The 17,583-nt window shown below is 40.4% G+C and overlaps 2 protein-coding genes across 10 annotated transcripts in view; both read right to left on the bottom strand.

Moving 5' to 3' along the window:
• Positions 1–544, bottom strand: part of ccser1 (coiled-coil serine-rich protein 1) — a 138,278-nt gene extending 137,734 nt beyond the window's left edge. For 3 of the 4 annotated variants that reach the window (XM_004547248.5, XM_024804494.2, XM_004547250.3), the window contains exon 1: positions 334–544. The gene's annotated coding sequence lies outside the window, so the exon portion shown is untranslated. The remainder of the gene's footprint in view (positions 1–333) is intronic. The other variant, XM_076890934.1, reaches the window with a different exon arrangement.
• Positions 545–1,859: 1,315 nt separating this feature from the next.
• trim36 (tripartite motif containing 36) overlaps positions 1,860–17,583 on the bottom strand; it is a 33,156-nt gene continuing 17,432 nt past the window's right edge. For all 6 annotated transcript variants that reach the window (XM_076890930.1, XM_012918088.3, XM_076890931.1 and 3 more), the window contains 8 exons: positions 16,922–17,059; positions 16,647–16,762; positions 15,475–15,596; positions 9,984–10,101; positions 9,687–9,892; positions 6,026–6,209; positions 5,695–5,808; positions 1,860–5,275 (listed from right to left, as the gene is read on the bottom strand). In XM_076890930.1, the coding sequence (XP_076747045.1) occupies positions 4,906–5,275; positions 5,695–5,808; positions 6,026–6,209; positions 9,687–9,892; positions 9,984–10,101; positions 15,475–15,596; positions 16,647–16,762; positions 16,922–17,059 (1,368 nt within the window). In that variant the 3' untranslated portion in view covers positions 1,860–4,905. The remainder of the gene's footprint in view (positions 5,276–5,694; positions 5,809–6,025; positions 6,210–9,686; positions 9,893–9,983; positions 10,102–15,474; positions 15,597–16,646; positions 16,763–16,921; positions 17,060–17,583) is intronic.

Raw genomic sequence — 17,583 nt, 5'->3', positions numbered from 1 at the left:
AAATTATTTGCATTAAGATAAGAATTGTGGATGTAAATGAGTGAAGCCAGCAGGTCCTCAGCGGGGCGCCGACAACTGTCAAACCGAAAACGTCAACAACGCTCTGAAGCCTTGTGAAGCCTTAAATCCCGACTAGCTAACCGAGACCGGGACACTGAAGTGCTGGCGCTAATCGCCACCACGACGCTGAATCGGTAAAGCAGTGGGAATCGCTTTCTCTACTCCGCAATGGTCAGCGGTGTCCGGAGGAAATACAGCGGCAGGCTCCGTCCGGTGGTTCCGGTCAGGCTGGCTAGCAGGTAGCGGACAAACACACAAATGTGCGTATTTTACCTTCAGAGGAATCCCGGAGTCTCCACCGAGGCCCCCCTCCGGCGCACAAACAGATGGATATACCTTCGCTTTGTGGTCATACGAGTTATTATAACCTACATGAATGAAAATATCTGGGATAGGTAGCACCTTGTGTTGCACTGACGCCAATATGACACCTCAGTGACGTGGATTCGCCCTTTCCTCGTTCGTCGCTTCCGCGTTGCGACGACGGGCAGCGAGCGTGGACAACGTGACGTCCGTACTCCTCCTCCTCCTCCTCCTCCAATACCCTCACAGACCAGCATCCTCCTGCAGGTGGATGATTGGACGATTCAGTCTTTCTTTGGCGAATTCAACCACAAGAAAAAGAGAAAAGAATCCTGATGTGTGCCCTTATAGTCAGAAACCACTAAATACCAGGATTGCAGGGTTCTGGTTTCCTAAATGACTACTTGTTATTTTTTGTGTGCTAAAATGTGAAGGCTATGTTTTGTTTTTTCAATTTTATTATTGCTAACACATGGGAATTGAAGTATCATTGCACAGATAAGACAAAAGAAAAGACTGAAAAAAAGAGAAATGCACGACGTTTACAAAATAAAGCATTTCGAAATGAGGGTAAAGGCCACTAAAAATATATTTTCAGTACATCTTTGGATACAGCCCTGCTTGAAAATTCAGAAGTGAAACTGTTAGATACTGGAGAATGAGCTGATCAGTTATTATTATCATCATCAGGGGTGGGCCAAAGTGTGCAGGTTATCAAAAGGATTCACACATGCTGGCTCTGACACATACCTTGCTAGTACTGGGTTACACTTTTTTTTTTTTTTTCCTTTTTTTTTAAATAAACACACCTGAGCTTTAATTTCTTGTGGTGTACCTTCAACAAGGTGCTGGAAACGTTCCTTGAGAGATTTTGGTCCATACTGACATGACAGCAGCGCACAGTTGCTGCAGATCTGTCAGCTGCACATGTATGATGTTAATCTCCCGTTCCAAAGGCGCTCTGTTGGACAGATCTGGAGACTGGAGGCCATTCGAGTACAGCTACCTCATTTTCACATTCAAGAAACCAGTTTCATCGAAGTTTCTGTCACAAAGCTCAAATTAAATGTACACATCAGAAAATGGTTAAAATGTGGCCATAAAGACGTAAAGATTGTCAGCAATAACACTCTGATAAGACTGGTGTCTAAGTGATGTTTAGCTGATACTAAGGGCCCAAAGTGGACCGAGAAACCCCAACACAACGAGCATGATGGATCCATAGTTTCAAGTTTGTCATATTCTGGCCGTACTATCCAAATTCTGTGGTTCAGTCTCAAATGTTGATTGCAATGCATACTATATCTAGATTAACATAAAATCTTGTTTGCAGTATGATTGTAAAGTATGAAGACTTAACTGTAACCGGACTTGTGATGATGCTGAAGAACATTTTAAGTCTGGTAACTGGAACAATGTTCGATTCATTCAGCAGTTGTAATACGCACAAAAGTAACCACACAGCTGTATAAATACATAAAGATCACAAGAAAATCTGCTTTTAAAAACAGCCTTTATTTCATGAAATCCCCACACAAGAAATTAAAGTGTAGCCTTTACATGAATCAGAGCAAAGTATGACAAATCTTTAACGTGGTACACACAGAAATCCACCATTTACACACCACATACAGTTCTCTAAAGAAATGCACTGTCACCGATATACAGGATAGAAAATCTCAGTGTTGCACTTACAAAAGAAAGTTTCAACATTTACTTTGCATCAAGCTAAAGCCCAATTTCTTAAAACCACAAAACCTAGAAAATGTTAGCAGTGCAAATTTTAGTGTTCTCTTCAGTTCTGCAGCCCAATAATATTGCACACCCATTATACACACACACACACACACACACACACACACACACACACACACACGCAGAGCCAAACATTTGCTGACATGCTACAGATTTTTAAAGTGCTAGCTTGGAATTAGATTGAGAGCCAGCCTTCAAAAATATTTGGTTCTAAATTTGTAAGCAAAAAGAACAAAAAAATAAATAAAAAAAAAAAAAAAATCTTATTTAGGATGCAGTTTAATGTAGAGTCAGCTGTGGTATTGCGATTACAGGTCTTGTATCAGGATGCTATAAACTACATGAGTGTGCTGTGACCCTCAAGTGGAACAACTACATACTCAGGAAAAATTAAGAACCTGAAGACATTCAGTTTGTTCTGTGATTAAGAATACATTCTGTGATGGAAATAAAACAAAAGCTGCACTGCCAATTCATAAATGCATAGAAGTGTTTTACAAAGATGTTGAGGACTCAAGTGAAAATAAACATTTAAGGGGGGGGAATAAAAAAAAAATTTTTCACACACACACACACACACACACACACACACACACACACACACACACACACAAAACTTTGCACCATAAGAGAAATTAAATATTTCACCTTGAGACTAAAAATTTCTATCCAGATAAAATTAAGAGCAAATTTCATGTTTTTAAGACCCAAAACAAGAATGTCTCCCAAAAAAGGCAACTGAACCAGGTAACATCTGCTTACAGTAATTTCCATCAAAAGTGATCTACAAGCAAAACACCAACCGATTATATGAACATTTGTGTACTTAATTTCACCCAAAATAATATACTCTTGATTAAACTGTACATGGAATTAAAAAGCAAACACAAGCAATCAGCTTATTACGTGACATGAAAGAAGGCAGATACTGCACTGTTAGGTGGACAGCTGTAAATCAAATCAAACTAGTTTCTGTAAGGAAAGGTACAGTAGTTAAGGTTTTCCAGGCCTGATGGACAGAGGTAGGTAGCATTGAGCCTCAATCGAGGCCAGAAACCTGAGAAAACGCACACACACACCGACGACCCTAACCCTCCAGAAATCAAAATATATATACACATGTACAAGCAAACCCAGGTGCAACCACATACAGTATGCGTGTATACAAAAAACAAATGTGGTTTCCTATTGAACAGTCTAGTGTGCCCTTTGGAAAAAAAACAAAAACCAATCAGCCACTCTGGCATCTGATAGCGACACATGCTACACAGCATAGCTACTAAACAGTGCAATTTGTGATAGCACTTTTTGTAAGAACCTGAAGAGCTAGGTCTTTTTTTTTTTTCTGAAACTAAAGGCTGTGAGGCCACAAAGATGTGGGTTGCAATCAAGTCAGCACCAGAACCAAAAAAAGCTTTGGCTAATATGCTTTATTTCCACCAAAGCAGTGCCTAGTCTACAACTAGCTCCATGCCTTTGAATTAGACAGCACTACTGGGTCCTAAAAGCTAGCCCCAAGTTTGGATTCATAGTAAGTGGCTACAAAAGGCACTACTGCAAGAAAGTTAGGTGATTCACAGATGTAGGCTGAAAAAAAAAAGACCCAACTTTTATGTAATGCCATGCAACATTTGCATCAAACATGTCAAAGCTTATGCTGGTTCTCAAAAGCACCAAAGTAGAACTGGCACTGCATCAGTGGTGAAGAGCCATTTGTGACTTTGCAGCTGTCAAACAGTAAGCACCTGGTGTTCTGATACCTTGACAGTTTTATGGTGTTTAAAGTCAAATTGTGCTGTGCAACAGAAGTGAAAGCAAAAAAACAAAAAACAAAAAAACAAAAAACAAAACAGGAAACACAAAAAGTCTCAAATCACAGTAAATACTCCAGGGTTTATATCTGTTAGTGAAGGTAGCTGTGAGAGTGTACTGATAGCTGTATATCGGCAACGTTTACGCTAAGTAGTGATCCAGCTGTGAAGACTAAAATTTATTGTGCAAGACTCATTTTATTGTGCAAAAACAGCTAAACATAAGTGTGAGGAGGAGTAGCGTTTGTGACAAAGAGTAAATAAGTTCTAATATCTACGAGGCCAGTGTCTGATCCAACTGTACCGACACCAAATCCTCACATCCAGTATTTAATGTCAACATCTGGTTGCTAGAGAGAACTAATTCATCCATTTCAAAAAAAAAAAAAAAAAAAAAAAAAAAAAAAGGCACAAAGGCGCTAGCTTCAGTTAGCTACCAGGCTCTCAGGTCCACTAATATATCTACACCTATGCTGCTACCTTAACGTAAATGGTTACAGAAAACAAGCAAATACAAACCACCCACTAATTGAAACAAACACTATTTAAACCGAAACCTGAAAAAAGAAAAAAATAAAGGAAAGGAAGATCGAAGGCGTTTAATGTTAAAAGACTCAGTTTGAGCAGTTCATCATAAAACCAGGTCCAATACAATTACCAGATCCAGAGACTTTGGTATATGGAGAAGACCTTTTACATCTATACGGACTACCGAAGACCTCTGTATGCAGACACTGATACTCAGCGTAATTATCTTCGTGTGGGTAATACATTATACATGCCAATACTGGGGGGGGGGGGGGGGGGCAGTCCCTGGCAGGGATCCCATTTCCACATTAGGACCAAGTGCCCTAATCACATCTGCCTGATTTGACCTTCAAAAATGGTCTGAATTGTATTCCATCACCCTGTCAATAAAACCTGTTCTTCCCAGAACACACTAAAGATGAAATGGATTCCAGGCTTAATGCACTCCTTAGAAGGCCAGTCTCTTACTGGCTAGGAACTCTTCCAGCTGAACCTTGCCGCTGCCCATGAGGCCAAAAGCCGGATACATTGTTCCCGAACAATCCACCTGCCTCTCGTAAAGGCACCTCATAGTGTCGGCGTCGTAAAAATACACTCGGCACGCGTCATAATCAAGGCATATGCCCAAGCGCTGGGGCATAGGAAGGATGCGGCTGCCGGGGTCAGCTGACTGTGCGTTTGCTGTGGAAGAGCTAGACGTTGAAGAAGACTTCGGGATGATGAGTTTGCCCATGCCCAAGGTGACGAGGGTGAAGGGCTGGGAGAGCTCATAGCATGCATCTTCACTGCCGCTGTCGTGCCCGCTGTCGTGGTCATACCTGGTAAAAGGAAGGTACCAGTAAAGATTTGTTTTGCACTTGGAAAGTTTATGCAGAACTTTATTAGATGAACTTGTGAATTTCAGGCAACTGATCTGGAGGAAACATCTAAGCATTGTCTGAACACTGCCTGGTCCTTATCAATTTGCATGCGTCACATAATTACCATAGAAGTCAAATTTATTTGCATTATGTAATGTTCTCCTTTACATGGGCTAATTTGCTGAAAAGGCCAAGCTTCGTCTCAATAAGCTCTTTAAGAGTTTATACTGGTTCTCTTGCGTCACAGGATTAGGTATGGCTCAAATACACTTGGCGCTATACTGCATTTGTTATGGTTAGATTTGTCACCTGTAGACCACATGCCTATAGATTATAGAAACATAAGGGGGGGGGGGGGGAGATATGGCTGCACATACCTTGGGCTGCTTGTATCTCTCGGATTGTGAAACCATTCAATCAGCTTTGTGTCGGAGGCCACGCCAACTTTAACCATGTAGGAGTATGGTTCCACCTTAAAGGCCCAGTAATGTCTGCAAAAAAAATAAAAATGCAATTTTTTCACCTCAGAAAGAGGAGGTTATGATGACCAGTTTGCCCATTCATTCACTAATGGGCTCATTTGTACCAAACCTGGGAACTGGCAGAAGATTTTGCAATTAAACCTACTTTGCACTGACGAAACAAAATCTACTGCTCAGTGAGATTTTTGTATCAAGTCCCAGTGTTGGTTGTTTGTGTTTTGCATACCTTCCCTGAGAGATGCCCGTGTCCCCAATTATGTAATCTAGTCCAATGTAGCTGCCTGTCTGCACACGTTCGGCTGCGAGCAGGAAGGCCATGCCGGCTACGCTCTCCACAGTATCCCGTCTCTTATTTAGAATGAGCCTCTCCGTGCTGAATCCACACTTGTCACTGAACAGGAAACCAAACACTGCATGCAAAAAGACAGAATAGAAGAATTAGATAAGCGGGACATAAAAAGGGTGAACAAAGAGGAGTACATGGAAATCAGAAATATGAATGGGACAAACAGACCCAGTTTCAGAAGAAGAGTCCTTATTGAGCATTTAGCTCACGTAAAAGGGAATATTTTCTCTATTCTGTTACTGGGTAAGTGACAAAGACTGACACAAGAGGGTGCTATAATACAATCTTAAAATGTACATAAAGAACTACAAGTACCACCATCATCATAACACCATGACAGAGAAGTCTAATGAAACCATGTCCTATATTTCTCATCTGGCTGCAAATGTATTCTATAAATAGTCTGAAGGCCAAAGGCCATGATTACCATGCACCAGGATACATACAAGCTAACATGATTATGCCGGTTCACTCAGCCATTCTCTCCAATCTGAGGCCTACACTGGGGAAAACCTAGTTAATTAGCATGCGTCTAGGGAAGTCCTTTAAACAACTAGGGCATGATGATCATGTTTGTATAAGCTAACCCAACGTGTGAAAAGACAACGAGACAGGAGTTTTATGCAGTCTTATTTAGCTTTGCATTTGTTTCAAATATTGCACACAAGCTGGTAGATTCCCATTTTCAAGTATGATAAACTTTGTATCGCTGATGTTGAAATATGTATGCAAAGTGACCTGAGCTGTTTCCATTCTTTAGATTTTATATAAAGAATTCAATATTCTCTGTGCACCCTGACATCCAAGAAATTCCACTAAAGGGTTATACACCAAAAGTTCAAACCCCTAGGTGAAATCCTTGTCTAGTTATCGCATTCACTAAACTTTCAGATTCTAAACATCTGACCTTAGCCTCAAGTTCACTGAGATGCAGATTTGTCCAAGACTTGCAATAGAAATGCCCACGGTATCAACTTATAAAAGGTTCTGTGTTGCTTCATTTTCAAGTTATCGCATTCACAAACCTGAGTGTCCATGTTTCCCACCCATCCACCGACTGCAATACCATAGCCTTTAATGGCTGAGGGGTTAAAAACTAAAGACAGTCTGTAGACTATACATCCATTTTACACACACACACACACACACACACACAATATCAGATATTTACATCTGACATCATTTGAACTACTGATTCCACATACACAGTGACACAGGGTGACTTTTCCCTCCAGACATTGGATGCATGAGTCAGAAGCATCAGGAGACCATCTGTTAAATTTGACTGCGGTATTACAAGTCCTCAGCAACTATTTGTACTGTAACGTCAACAATGAATGTGACATCATGCAGAAGTATAAGGCTGTTGGGGGGGGGGGGGGGGGGGGGGGGGGGGTTTGAGGAATTTGTCTGACATAAATGGTCATCTTTAACCATTAGTACAAATCCTTTCCCCCCCCTCCTCCACACCTTCTCTAACCCAGATTCTGAAACCACCATCTGTTCTTCCAGCCCTAAAGAATGCAGCACCACATAATGGGGAGGGGGGAAAAAAAAAAAGAAAAAAAAAAAAAGAAAAAAGGGCCAATATGCTTTGTGCTTGTCCATACCATTTCTAAAGAAACAGTTTGTGCTGTCCTCATTAAGTACAGTTTTAGTGGAAGATACGGAGGAAATATTGCAGAACATAACAGCTGCAACTCCCTCCATACATAAGGCAGGTGCAAGAACCCATGTCTCAGACTGGATTTCTTATTTTTCCCCAAGTCGATTTAATTAGAAAACTCAGTTAAGTAAAAATGCAAAAACTTATTTCTACTACTTCCAATCAATGACCAATTATTATGTTTGTTATCGATCTGGGTATCAGTGGGTCTAAGGTTTCCCTGATCTCACTAAACAGTTGAATCATAAATCAACATAAGTAAATTTTTATTAATAAACAGGTTCTGTAACTGGTGTCAATGGCTCATCCTTCTTTAAAAATATGATTCAACACTGATGAGTAACCAGGTAAAAAATACTGACAAGTCAGGTTTGCTAAGAACAACAATCATGTCATTGGTTTACAGATATTTTATGCTTTTGCTCCTGAAGCTAGATGTCCGACAGGCCCGTCTGCATTTTTCTTGCCACAGCCAGGGGGCAAATAGGAACAACACTGGATGGAAGCATTATTCAAAATTCCTAATAAAACATGGATGCTACCATCCATTTATTAAATCTTTAAAGAAACGATAGCTCATACAATTTATGCCGCTTGAAATTAGTTTCCAGGTAACCATTTTTTAATAATCATTTTAAATCAAATTCATGTAAATATCAACTTATGAGCACTTAGAACAGGCAAAGTTTAAGCCAAGCCAAGTTTAAGCCAAGCAGGTGACTGACATGTCAATGTTTGACATGTCAGTCACCTGCTTGGCTGGGGGCAGAGTGTTAGCATCTCATAGGAACATCAGGCTGTCTTAAACTGAAGCTGTTACATCATAAACAGCTCCTTGCAGGAGCTACAAGGGTGTAGGTTTTGTCTTTTGCATTTTTGCCTCCCTTGCTTGAAATTCCACCTCATTACTGACGCACGCAGAGTCCATCCATTCAGACTCAAACGAACCAGACAGCACAGGAATGTGGACGCTCCGATCGCACAACAAAACACCACAAATAACAACACTTATCCGCAAATCAAAACGCAGGCCTATCAGATCACAGGGGGATGCAACATGTTTACAGCTGATTTTGATACAGGCTCCTGGCATGACGGAGTGGTGGAGCCTGGAGATTATCAGATTTTAAGGATGACTCATTACAAAAAAGGCTCTGCAAACCTCCTGAAATTATAGCATACACCCAGAGAAAACAGCCCAAAGTGAGGAGACTAACACCTTCCAAGCAGGATGTAAATCAAAGTGATACAGTCCCTTACTGGGAAGGCTCCATTTGAATTCAAGCCCAGCAGATGGCTGGAAATGATAATCCTTTTTAATGAATTCCACCTTGCATCTTTGAGGAAAGCTTAAGAATGCCAGCAACAGATGCAACTGCAGGTTTCTTCTCCAAGCTGACATGCCATCCACTCCCACGCACACAGACAAAAGCTATATTGGTTTCAGCAATCTGAAACAAAAGCCATTACTATGGTGATAAACTGCACCACCACTCTGCTTCATTACCTCCATCCTGCATGCTGTAAGGAAATTCAAAAATGTTTTAAAAACAGTGGAGCATCCATCATTTTATAATCTCCCTAAAGTCGAGCACAGCATTCAGCACAGACGTGCTTTGAGAACTAGAGGGGATAGAAAAAGCTTAGCTGCTGCCAGAAAGAGGCCCAATAACAGGGGTTGGTCCTCCAGTAGTCAGCGTGGCAAGTCATTAATGAGCTCAGCATCAACAACAAACAACAGCTTGAATTGAGTAAGTCACCACATTCTTTAACACTTTTACTCTTCCGTCTCCAGCAGAAGAACCAACACAGGATTGAAGGGGAAATGCAACTAATTTTTAACTAATTGGAATAAATCATGCGTCTCAGGCTTACCGGGTGCAGGTGGCGTGTGGAAGGTGACCTCAGGACTGTAGGGGCTGAACATGGAGTTCCTGCAGCTTCGTACTCTGAAGGAGTACAGACTGTCAGGCTCCAGGTCACACACCACGGTGCTGGGGCCGTACACTCTGTCTGTGGCCCTCCAGACACCATTGTCCTCACCATCTTCCTGGGATGGGGACTGGCCTGGGCCTCCAAGTCTGGAGAAAAATTATATTTCTCCTTCAAGTATCTGCAACTCATCCGTGGCGCTACACATCCCTCTACTCCCAAAGTCATGCTTGCACTCACCTGCGGTACTCAAGCATGTGGTGATCAGTAGGTAGGTGGTCATCAGAGAGCCTCCAGCAGATTGAGGCCTCATTATAGACTCTGCTATTGGACAGGTCAATCAGAGGTGGGTCTGGAACTGGAGAAGAGGAAGAAAGTGTAAAGAATAGAGCAAAGGAACCAGTCAGTATAATCAGGTGAAACAACAACTAAGGCCAAACAACAAGTAAACAAACTGCAACCAGGAAAGCCTGTAAAAATATAGCATTTAACATCTGTTATGAAGATTTTCAAAACAATGACAAATCTGGGGAAGAGCTTGTTTTGTCCAAATTTAAAAACAAATCTCACATGGCAGACCGTAGTTCTGGAAGATTTAGGATTTGCAAGACAACAGACCATTCAATTTTATTTAGATAACAGCAACTTACAGTCACCTAAAGAGATGAAAGACGCATATGAATTTAAGAAAATAAAAATACACAGCAATAGCAGCCAAATTACTTTCATTCTAATCACGCTGAGCCCTGTATTTCAGCTACATAGCTTGGGCTTAAGCAAATGAAGCAATGCAAGTATAGCTAAGATTAGCTTTGTCGGGATCAAGACTATCCACTCAGGACAATGGACTATCTTGCATAATGAAGCTTAAGAGTTTTTCCCCAGACTCACAGCCAGGAAATGCACTTACACCCAACTCAGCTTCTTTCCCTTACTGCACTTTGTTTTTCCCCCATCCATTTTCTCAACAGTCATTTCAATTTCCTGCTTGTGTTGTTAACCCATCTCTCCATGGCTTTACATTCACCTACATATATACTGCCTCTGGCTTATGCTAGAGGACAAACCCCTTGAAGGATTCCCTCAGTTACACTCCTCAGCTAATTTATTTCCTCCAGAAACAATCAAATTACTGCATCCATGTAGGTCACAGCTCCTCTCCAAGATCAAAGCATTTCTCTGTATACTTCCATCATCCTCCCAGTGAGAGTTCCCCTCATCCCTTTGGTTATATTTTTCCCCCCCCTTCTAGTTTTCAATCCTTCCCATTTTTGTCATCTTTTCCCCACAATAGTAGATCCCCCTCACTGACCAGTGTCACCACTGCTGTTAAGCTTTCAAAGTCACTTTGCTAATCCCGAGTCCCCAATTTACTTCTCCCAGGCAGCTCTCCTTTATGAGCTTGTGTAATCTTAAAGCACAATGTATTAAGCATTCTTAATGTAGATTAGCATTAACTAGGGAAAGTAAAGAGTAACCACCACAGGCCCTCTTTTTTTTTTTTTTTTTTTTTAAAAATCAAAGCCATCTGCTACCCTGACAAATAAAATTTTATGTTTTCACCTGTTCAAACAAGTGAGGACCAAACGGGGCAGTCAGCCATCCAACTCAGCAGGAAGCCCTCGTTCAGTGATTCGGAAGAAACACTATTGATCATGTACATTACAGCTTACACTGCAGGGAGCTGCTCCGACTCATATTCTTTATCATTCCCCTGCTCCCTGCACTGGACTTTCAACAGCTCCCACTTCAAAATCTTTAAGCTTTGACATGAAAAACATCCTTTAAGAGACATGAAATGTTGAGACCTCTGATCATAGTCTGATGTTTAGCAGAAACTCCAGTTTGAAGCTGACCACAAACGGGCATTTACACTTGAGACAAAGCAGTCTTTCACATCCTCTTAAGCAGAGCTTTTTTCCCTTTGGGGGGGTTCATACGCCACAGTATGGCCATAGCTGGGTTAAAAGGAGTGAGCACAAACGCATCGTTATCCAAAGGATGACGAGTGCACTAGAAAACATGGACAAGACACAAGCACTGAACAAAAAACACTTGTCAGTCTCAAGTTTTTAAAAACGCAGTCAAGTACAGTACAAGGATGAAGGAGAGGATCCACCAATAATGCAGTCATTTTTAAACCTCCTTAAATGTAATTACTGCAGTATACAGGCGCACTCACAGCTTATTATCTCATAGGCTTGGACTAAGCTGGCTCCTGCAGGCCTTTAGATTAAAAGGCTGCCGCCAAACTGCTGCATGCAGCACTTTTCTAAAAAAGAAAATGCATCACTGCTACACAGGCAACACTTTATACAAAGAAAGTCAAATCTGAAATTTAAAGGACGTTTTTAAATCAAGCCGAGGACTAAGCAAGTAACTTCTTTAAAAATATAAACTCGCTTAAGTCTTTAAACAGCTTCATTGACTATTCAAAAAGAAAAAGGTTTTCCAGCAGCATTACCTTCCCCCCCTTTACTCCTGTAAAAAACAGAATCCACAGCTCTCTGCTCTTGTGGCCTTTGTACAGAAAGCTTTTCCTACACATTTTTATGTATCCATCGTTTTTAACCACAGTAAATTAAAGATGGCCTGTAATCAGATTATAGAGGAGATAATAACTAGATCGTTATCCAACCGTTCTTCGTGAGTCACAGAAAAACAGACCATTTTCCTTCAGTGTCTACACCGAGCCAGCGGTAGCCTTTGAGACGTCTCACATCACTGATTTTCAACAAACCGAGCGGGGCTGCTCTTCAGTGCAGTAACAAAAGCCCATAATCACAAATTCATGTCACCAACGGTCACTGGAACAAATGCCAGCTATTTAGTTGCACTAAATAATAATGTTCGGTTGCCGTTTCACTGAACAGCACCGAGAGACCTCAGTGCTGTCTATAAATATCAACATTCAATCCCTCGATATTTACCATCTAGCGCTTTGTCTGAAAGAACATCTGACAGAGCTAAAGCCTTTACTGCCACCGAAGCAGCTTGTCAAATAACTGCTATCAGTTTTCAGGATGGCCTCAAACACCAATCAAGTGTCACTGCATAACTATGACTGAAAGTCCTGTCACAACTAACCATCACTATATGCGGTGGAGAATATCAATACCACCTTCTCTCAGTCACTAATACGTATTAAGTTGTCAAGTTAGATTAAAGAAAGTAAAGCGCATGAGGAATGAGCCTCTCCCAAACAGAGCCAAATGTCAAAGCATGAGTCACAACATGGCTGTGTTGAACTCCAATTTGATTATTAAGGAAAGTCAGACAACGTCTGAGCTGGCTACCATGACGACAGCTATTGGTCTGTGCCGTCTGAGCACTTTGATGGCTGCTTTTTTTTTTCTCTCCTTTTAAATAAATAAAATGTGGCTAGTTGTAAAGTTGACAGAACCAGAGATGATTATATGCATACAAAAACTATTAAGTATGTTTCTGAGAAATCAGGTATAAGACAAGACTTTATTGATCCCACAGTGGGGAAATTTTTGCATTAACTCAGCTCAGGTATAGATAGAAGGAACATACAAATAAAATACCAATAAATATAAAATAAGTAAGATAATGCAACACACACACACACACACACACACACACACACACAATCCAGTATGTGATTATGGATATGGTTGTGGAAATATGCAAGACAAACTATAAAGTTAACTATTCTACCACTACTATTCCTATGGAAGTCATAGATATTGTACAGTAATGCCACTGTTTTGCACATGTCTCACTCTGTATATTTTATTTAATTTATTTTATATATTTTATTTATTGTTTACTCTATTTAATTTGTAAAATATGTGTACACACACAGAAAAATATTTAGTATACACATCCAGAAATGCATATACTATTATATATTGTACATATATTTATTAGTTTCAGATGTAGCCATTCTTGTATTTTGCTTGTTTACATTATTGTATTTTGCACAACTCTGCTTGTGAAGCTCGCACACAAGAATTTCACTCACGTGCTGTACCAATGTACCTGCACATGTGATGTGACAATAAAAGTGATTTGATATGTATAAGTACAGACATGTACACACACTTACACACTAAATATACCTGCACATGTCCAGACACATAGAAGGTCCATTATGCATGAAGTGGTGACTGTGGATCTCCACAATGTCCAGTGACTTATGACATTGTGATTGAGGAGTTATAGAGTAACTGCTGTTGGGATGAATGATCTGTGAAAGCGCTCCTTCCTGCAGCGTATGAAGTACTTTTTCTGCCCAACCAGAGGTCATTCGAAAGAATGCAAGTTTGCAGTGCTTCTAGTCTTCAGTACGAGTAAAACAGTGTTATACAAGTACCAGTCTATTAACCATTTACTGCTCAGATACACAGGCTGTTTCAATTATACAACTAGTCTCCCTGGGCATGTCTATGATTGGAGCCAAATGCCTGGAGCTGGGCCTTCTTATAAACAGGAGACTGGGTTCCTAGGTGACACCCATGTCACTTTTCCATTCCTTCAGTTTTAGTGACAGTTCGAGGGAGGCATTGAAGCCAAAGATGTCCCCTTTGCTTTTTCAAATCTCTGGATATACTGATGTAAATTGTATAAATTAGGACGACTGACTGAAACGTATGGGGTTGAACCAGAATTTGAGTTTGGAGTGCGATTCGATGTAGCAGTTGAGGCCGGAGTAGCTTCTCCAGTTTTTCTTCACATATTGTGTGTCAGATAAATGTCAAAGAGCATCATCTTTTAAGGTTCTAGCGTTGCCTCTGACCGGCCTTTCAGTGAGCTTGTGATGACTTGCAGTTCCTTAGCAGGACATTTTTGCAACCTGCACAATAACCTGGATGCACTTTAAATAATCCAGGTCACTCCTTCACAGACCTTTGAGTCTCAAAACGGGTGAACAGATTTAAAAACAAATCTGTCAAATCAATATAGAGAGGTTAAGTACACATAGCTTGTTAGATAATGAACAGTTACGTACCTTGATCAGATATTTAAGACATTTTTTTGTTTGAGCGCTTTATGGTCTTGCTTTGAGATCAGTCTGCTATGACTTACTGTTTGCTCATTATTTTGAGGCTGTGGGAAGACAAACCTGAAATAGGTCAGAATAATGCAGGTTGAAGAAAGCATATATATTCTCAGCCCTGGGAAACTCCTACCTGAGCAGCTTTCTGACAGAGTAAACGCCTTTATAAATCAGCAGACCAGAACAAACCACCAACATCCACAATCTGTGTAGTCACGGCTCTCATTTTGGTTGCCTACAAATGACCTCTGACCTCTTAGCATAGCACAGTTTGAATGGCTCTGCATGCAACAACAAAAAATAACTTATTCAAGTTTTAACCAACTTGATTTGTAAGGAAATACAACAGCAGGGCTCTACATCATATTGCCACATTTTGTCATGATCTGGACGAGCCACAAACAAAGCCGGTCTTCATGCTCACAGATGAATAGAAGCATAAATGTCACCATGTTTTCTTTCATGAACTGATGGGATCACTTTTTCCAGCTGAGCACGATAAAGAAGCTCGCTGTTTACCACCGTTTTTCCAGAAATGAGTTTGACTGAGCACACCAAACCCCTGAAAACAATATTTGCAAACCATCCTCTAAACAGATTCACCTTTTAGTGCATCAAAGTCAACTGAAACAGGGTTTAAGTCAGAAATGATTCAATAAATGACGTTTCTGCCAACCCAAGTGTTGCCTTTACTCTGAAATCATTTACCTCCACCAAAGCACATCTCTTTAAGCAGCATTTCTTCTCTGGATGTGTCCAGGACAAACTCATCAAAGCAGGGGTCAGCTGCAGGGTGAAAGGTCCTCAGAGACTCTGTGGCTTTCTGGATCCTAAAACATAATAATAATAAAAAAATAAAATAAAAAAACCCTCATCATTAAGGTAAGATTTTTAATTATAGACTTCTGTAAGGACACAAAACAGCAACACTATTCACAGCAGACAGAGTGCCTCCATTGCCCTAATGTATTTTCAATCAGTCCTGTACTCTGGGGTCATCTGGCTATTTTTAATACAGTCTCTCATAAGCACAATGAAGGATTAAAGGCTGAATCTTTGTCAAGAGTAAACTGGACAAACCATCCTATCATGACTGTAAGAGAAAAAGGTTCTAGCTTACAAAAGCTGCTCAAGGAGATCAATTAGTGAGCTTAAAGGAGAGGATACTGAGATACACAGCACTGACTTGGCACTGTGGCACAAGTCTTCTTTAAACTGTCCTTGAGTTTGGTAACCTGTGGTTCAGTAACACGTGGCTTTGTGACACATTTTAGTCAAACATTTAATCTGATTGAATGCAGCACAAAAATAAACCAAATCTAACATAGACAAAATCCTGCTTATGGCATCCAGAGAATAATAAAAACTAATGATTCAGTTCAGATTTCAAACTCTAAAGGCTAAAGTTATTTGTAGTTTTTGCGATTAATTAACTATGCACAATCATGCGACTCAATATTGTAATTGTTGGACAGCCCTAACAATCATATTTAGCTTCATTTTTTAAAATGAATGTATACTTGGTTACTTTATTCATAAATTGTCACTTTGACAGTATTTAACGTCATAATTCTGTAGCTCATATTTGCTTTAAGTGCACTGCTCAACTATTCCTTCACAAAAGTGCAGCTTTCCTCACGAATAATACAGATGATTATATACGGGCAGCTTTTACTGCTCACCATTTGCATCTCTAAGCTTTGTTACATTATCAATCATTTCTATTATTGTACTTTTATCCTAAATGTTATCATTTTAAACAGATGACTGTAGTGAAGATTATAGTTTTCTGGTTTCTGAACCTTTCCATGTGCACCTGCTGAGGGACGTGAATCTCTCTACAGATGAAATATAGATGTATATCTCACCAATTTGCATACCTGACATGCAGCTGCTTCGCAGTCTGCACAAAACAGGATTGATCGGTTTCCTTCAGCACCTCCTGAGCATAGCCCACCAACCCACTGTTCTCCAGCATACCTTGGTACTCTTCCACCTGGGCAATACCATTTATAAGTCAGTTATAAGTGTTTGTTACAATTGTGACAGCATCTTGAGAAGTCAGGCTAGTTTTTAAACATCTAGAAAAGTTCAAAGTACTTATTATGGACTTCATGCAAATATGACGCATGAGATAGAGAAATCAAAGTCTCACCTGGCCTCTGAGCTGCTCCATGCGACGGTTACGAGACTGCTCGATTGACCTCAGCATCTCAGATTTTCTCTCTTGCAGAGTCTCAAACAGACGCTCAAAGTGCTCGTTGGCTTGACGCTCTGCTAACTGGCCATTTTCCTTTAAGAAAAAGACAAGTTTCTCATCATCTTAAACTAACAGTATTCATTAGATGCAATAAGCAGACATTTCTTTAAGCCAGCCAGAGTGCAAGTCATTGCCACTATGATCATTTAAAACAAAGCAGTGGGCATCGATTCCTCACTTTTTCCACTCGAGACTGTTGAATGAACCTTGACGGTACGCATTTCATTTTATTGTAATTCAGCTGCAGACATTCAACATTTTAAACTCATCTCATCTAAGCCATTGTTCGACACATAAGTAGCAAACATGAATGAATTAAGGCCTCTGTTTAGTTTTGAACAACAAAAAAGTCACTCCCATTTATACTCAATGAGACAGAAGCATCAATTGCAAAATGAAAAATTAAAAGCATAACAATCACCTATTGCTCACACACCCAGTGCCCTTTACAAAACTGAAAGCGTGGGTATGTTGAGCGCTCGCCATCTATGACCAACATCAAAGTAAAAGAGGAACCAGCTGAGACACTAAAAACCCCGACTTGCGTGAGGGAACCA

Source organism: Maylandia zebra, linkage group LG12 (genome assembly GCF_041146795.1).
Source record: "Maylandia zebra isolate NMK-2024a linkage group LG12, Mzebra_GT3a, whole genome shotgun sequence".
In the NCBI taxonomy this organism is placed as follows: Eukaryota; Metazoa; Chordata; class Actinopteri; order Cichliformes; family Cichlidae; genus Maylandia; species Maylandia zebra.
The sequence above is the reverse complement of the archived record's forward strand: the minus strand, read 5'-3'. Positions and strand labels throughout refer to the sequence as shown.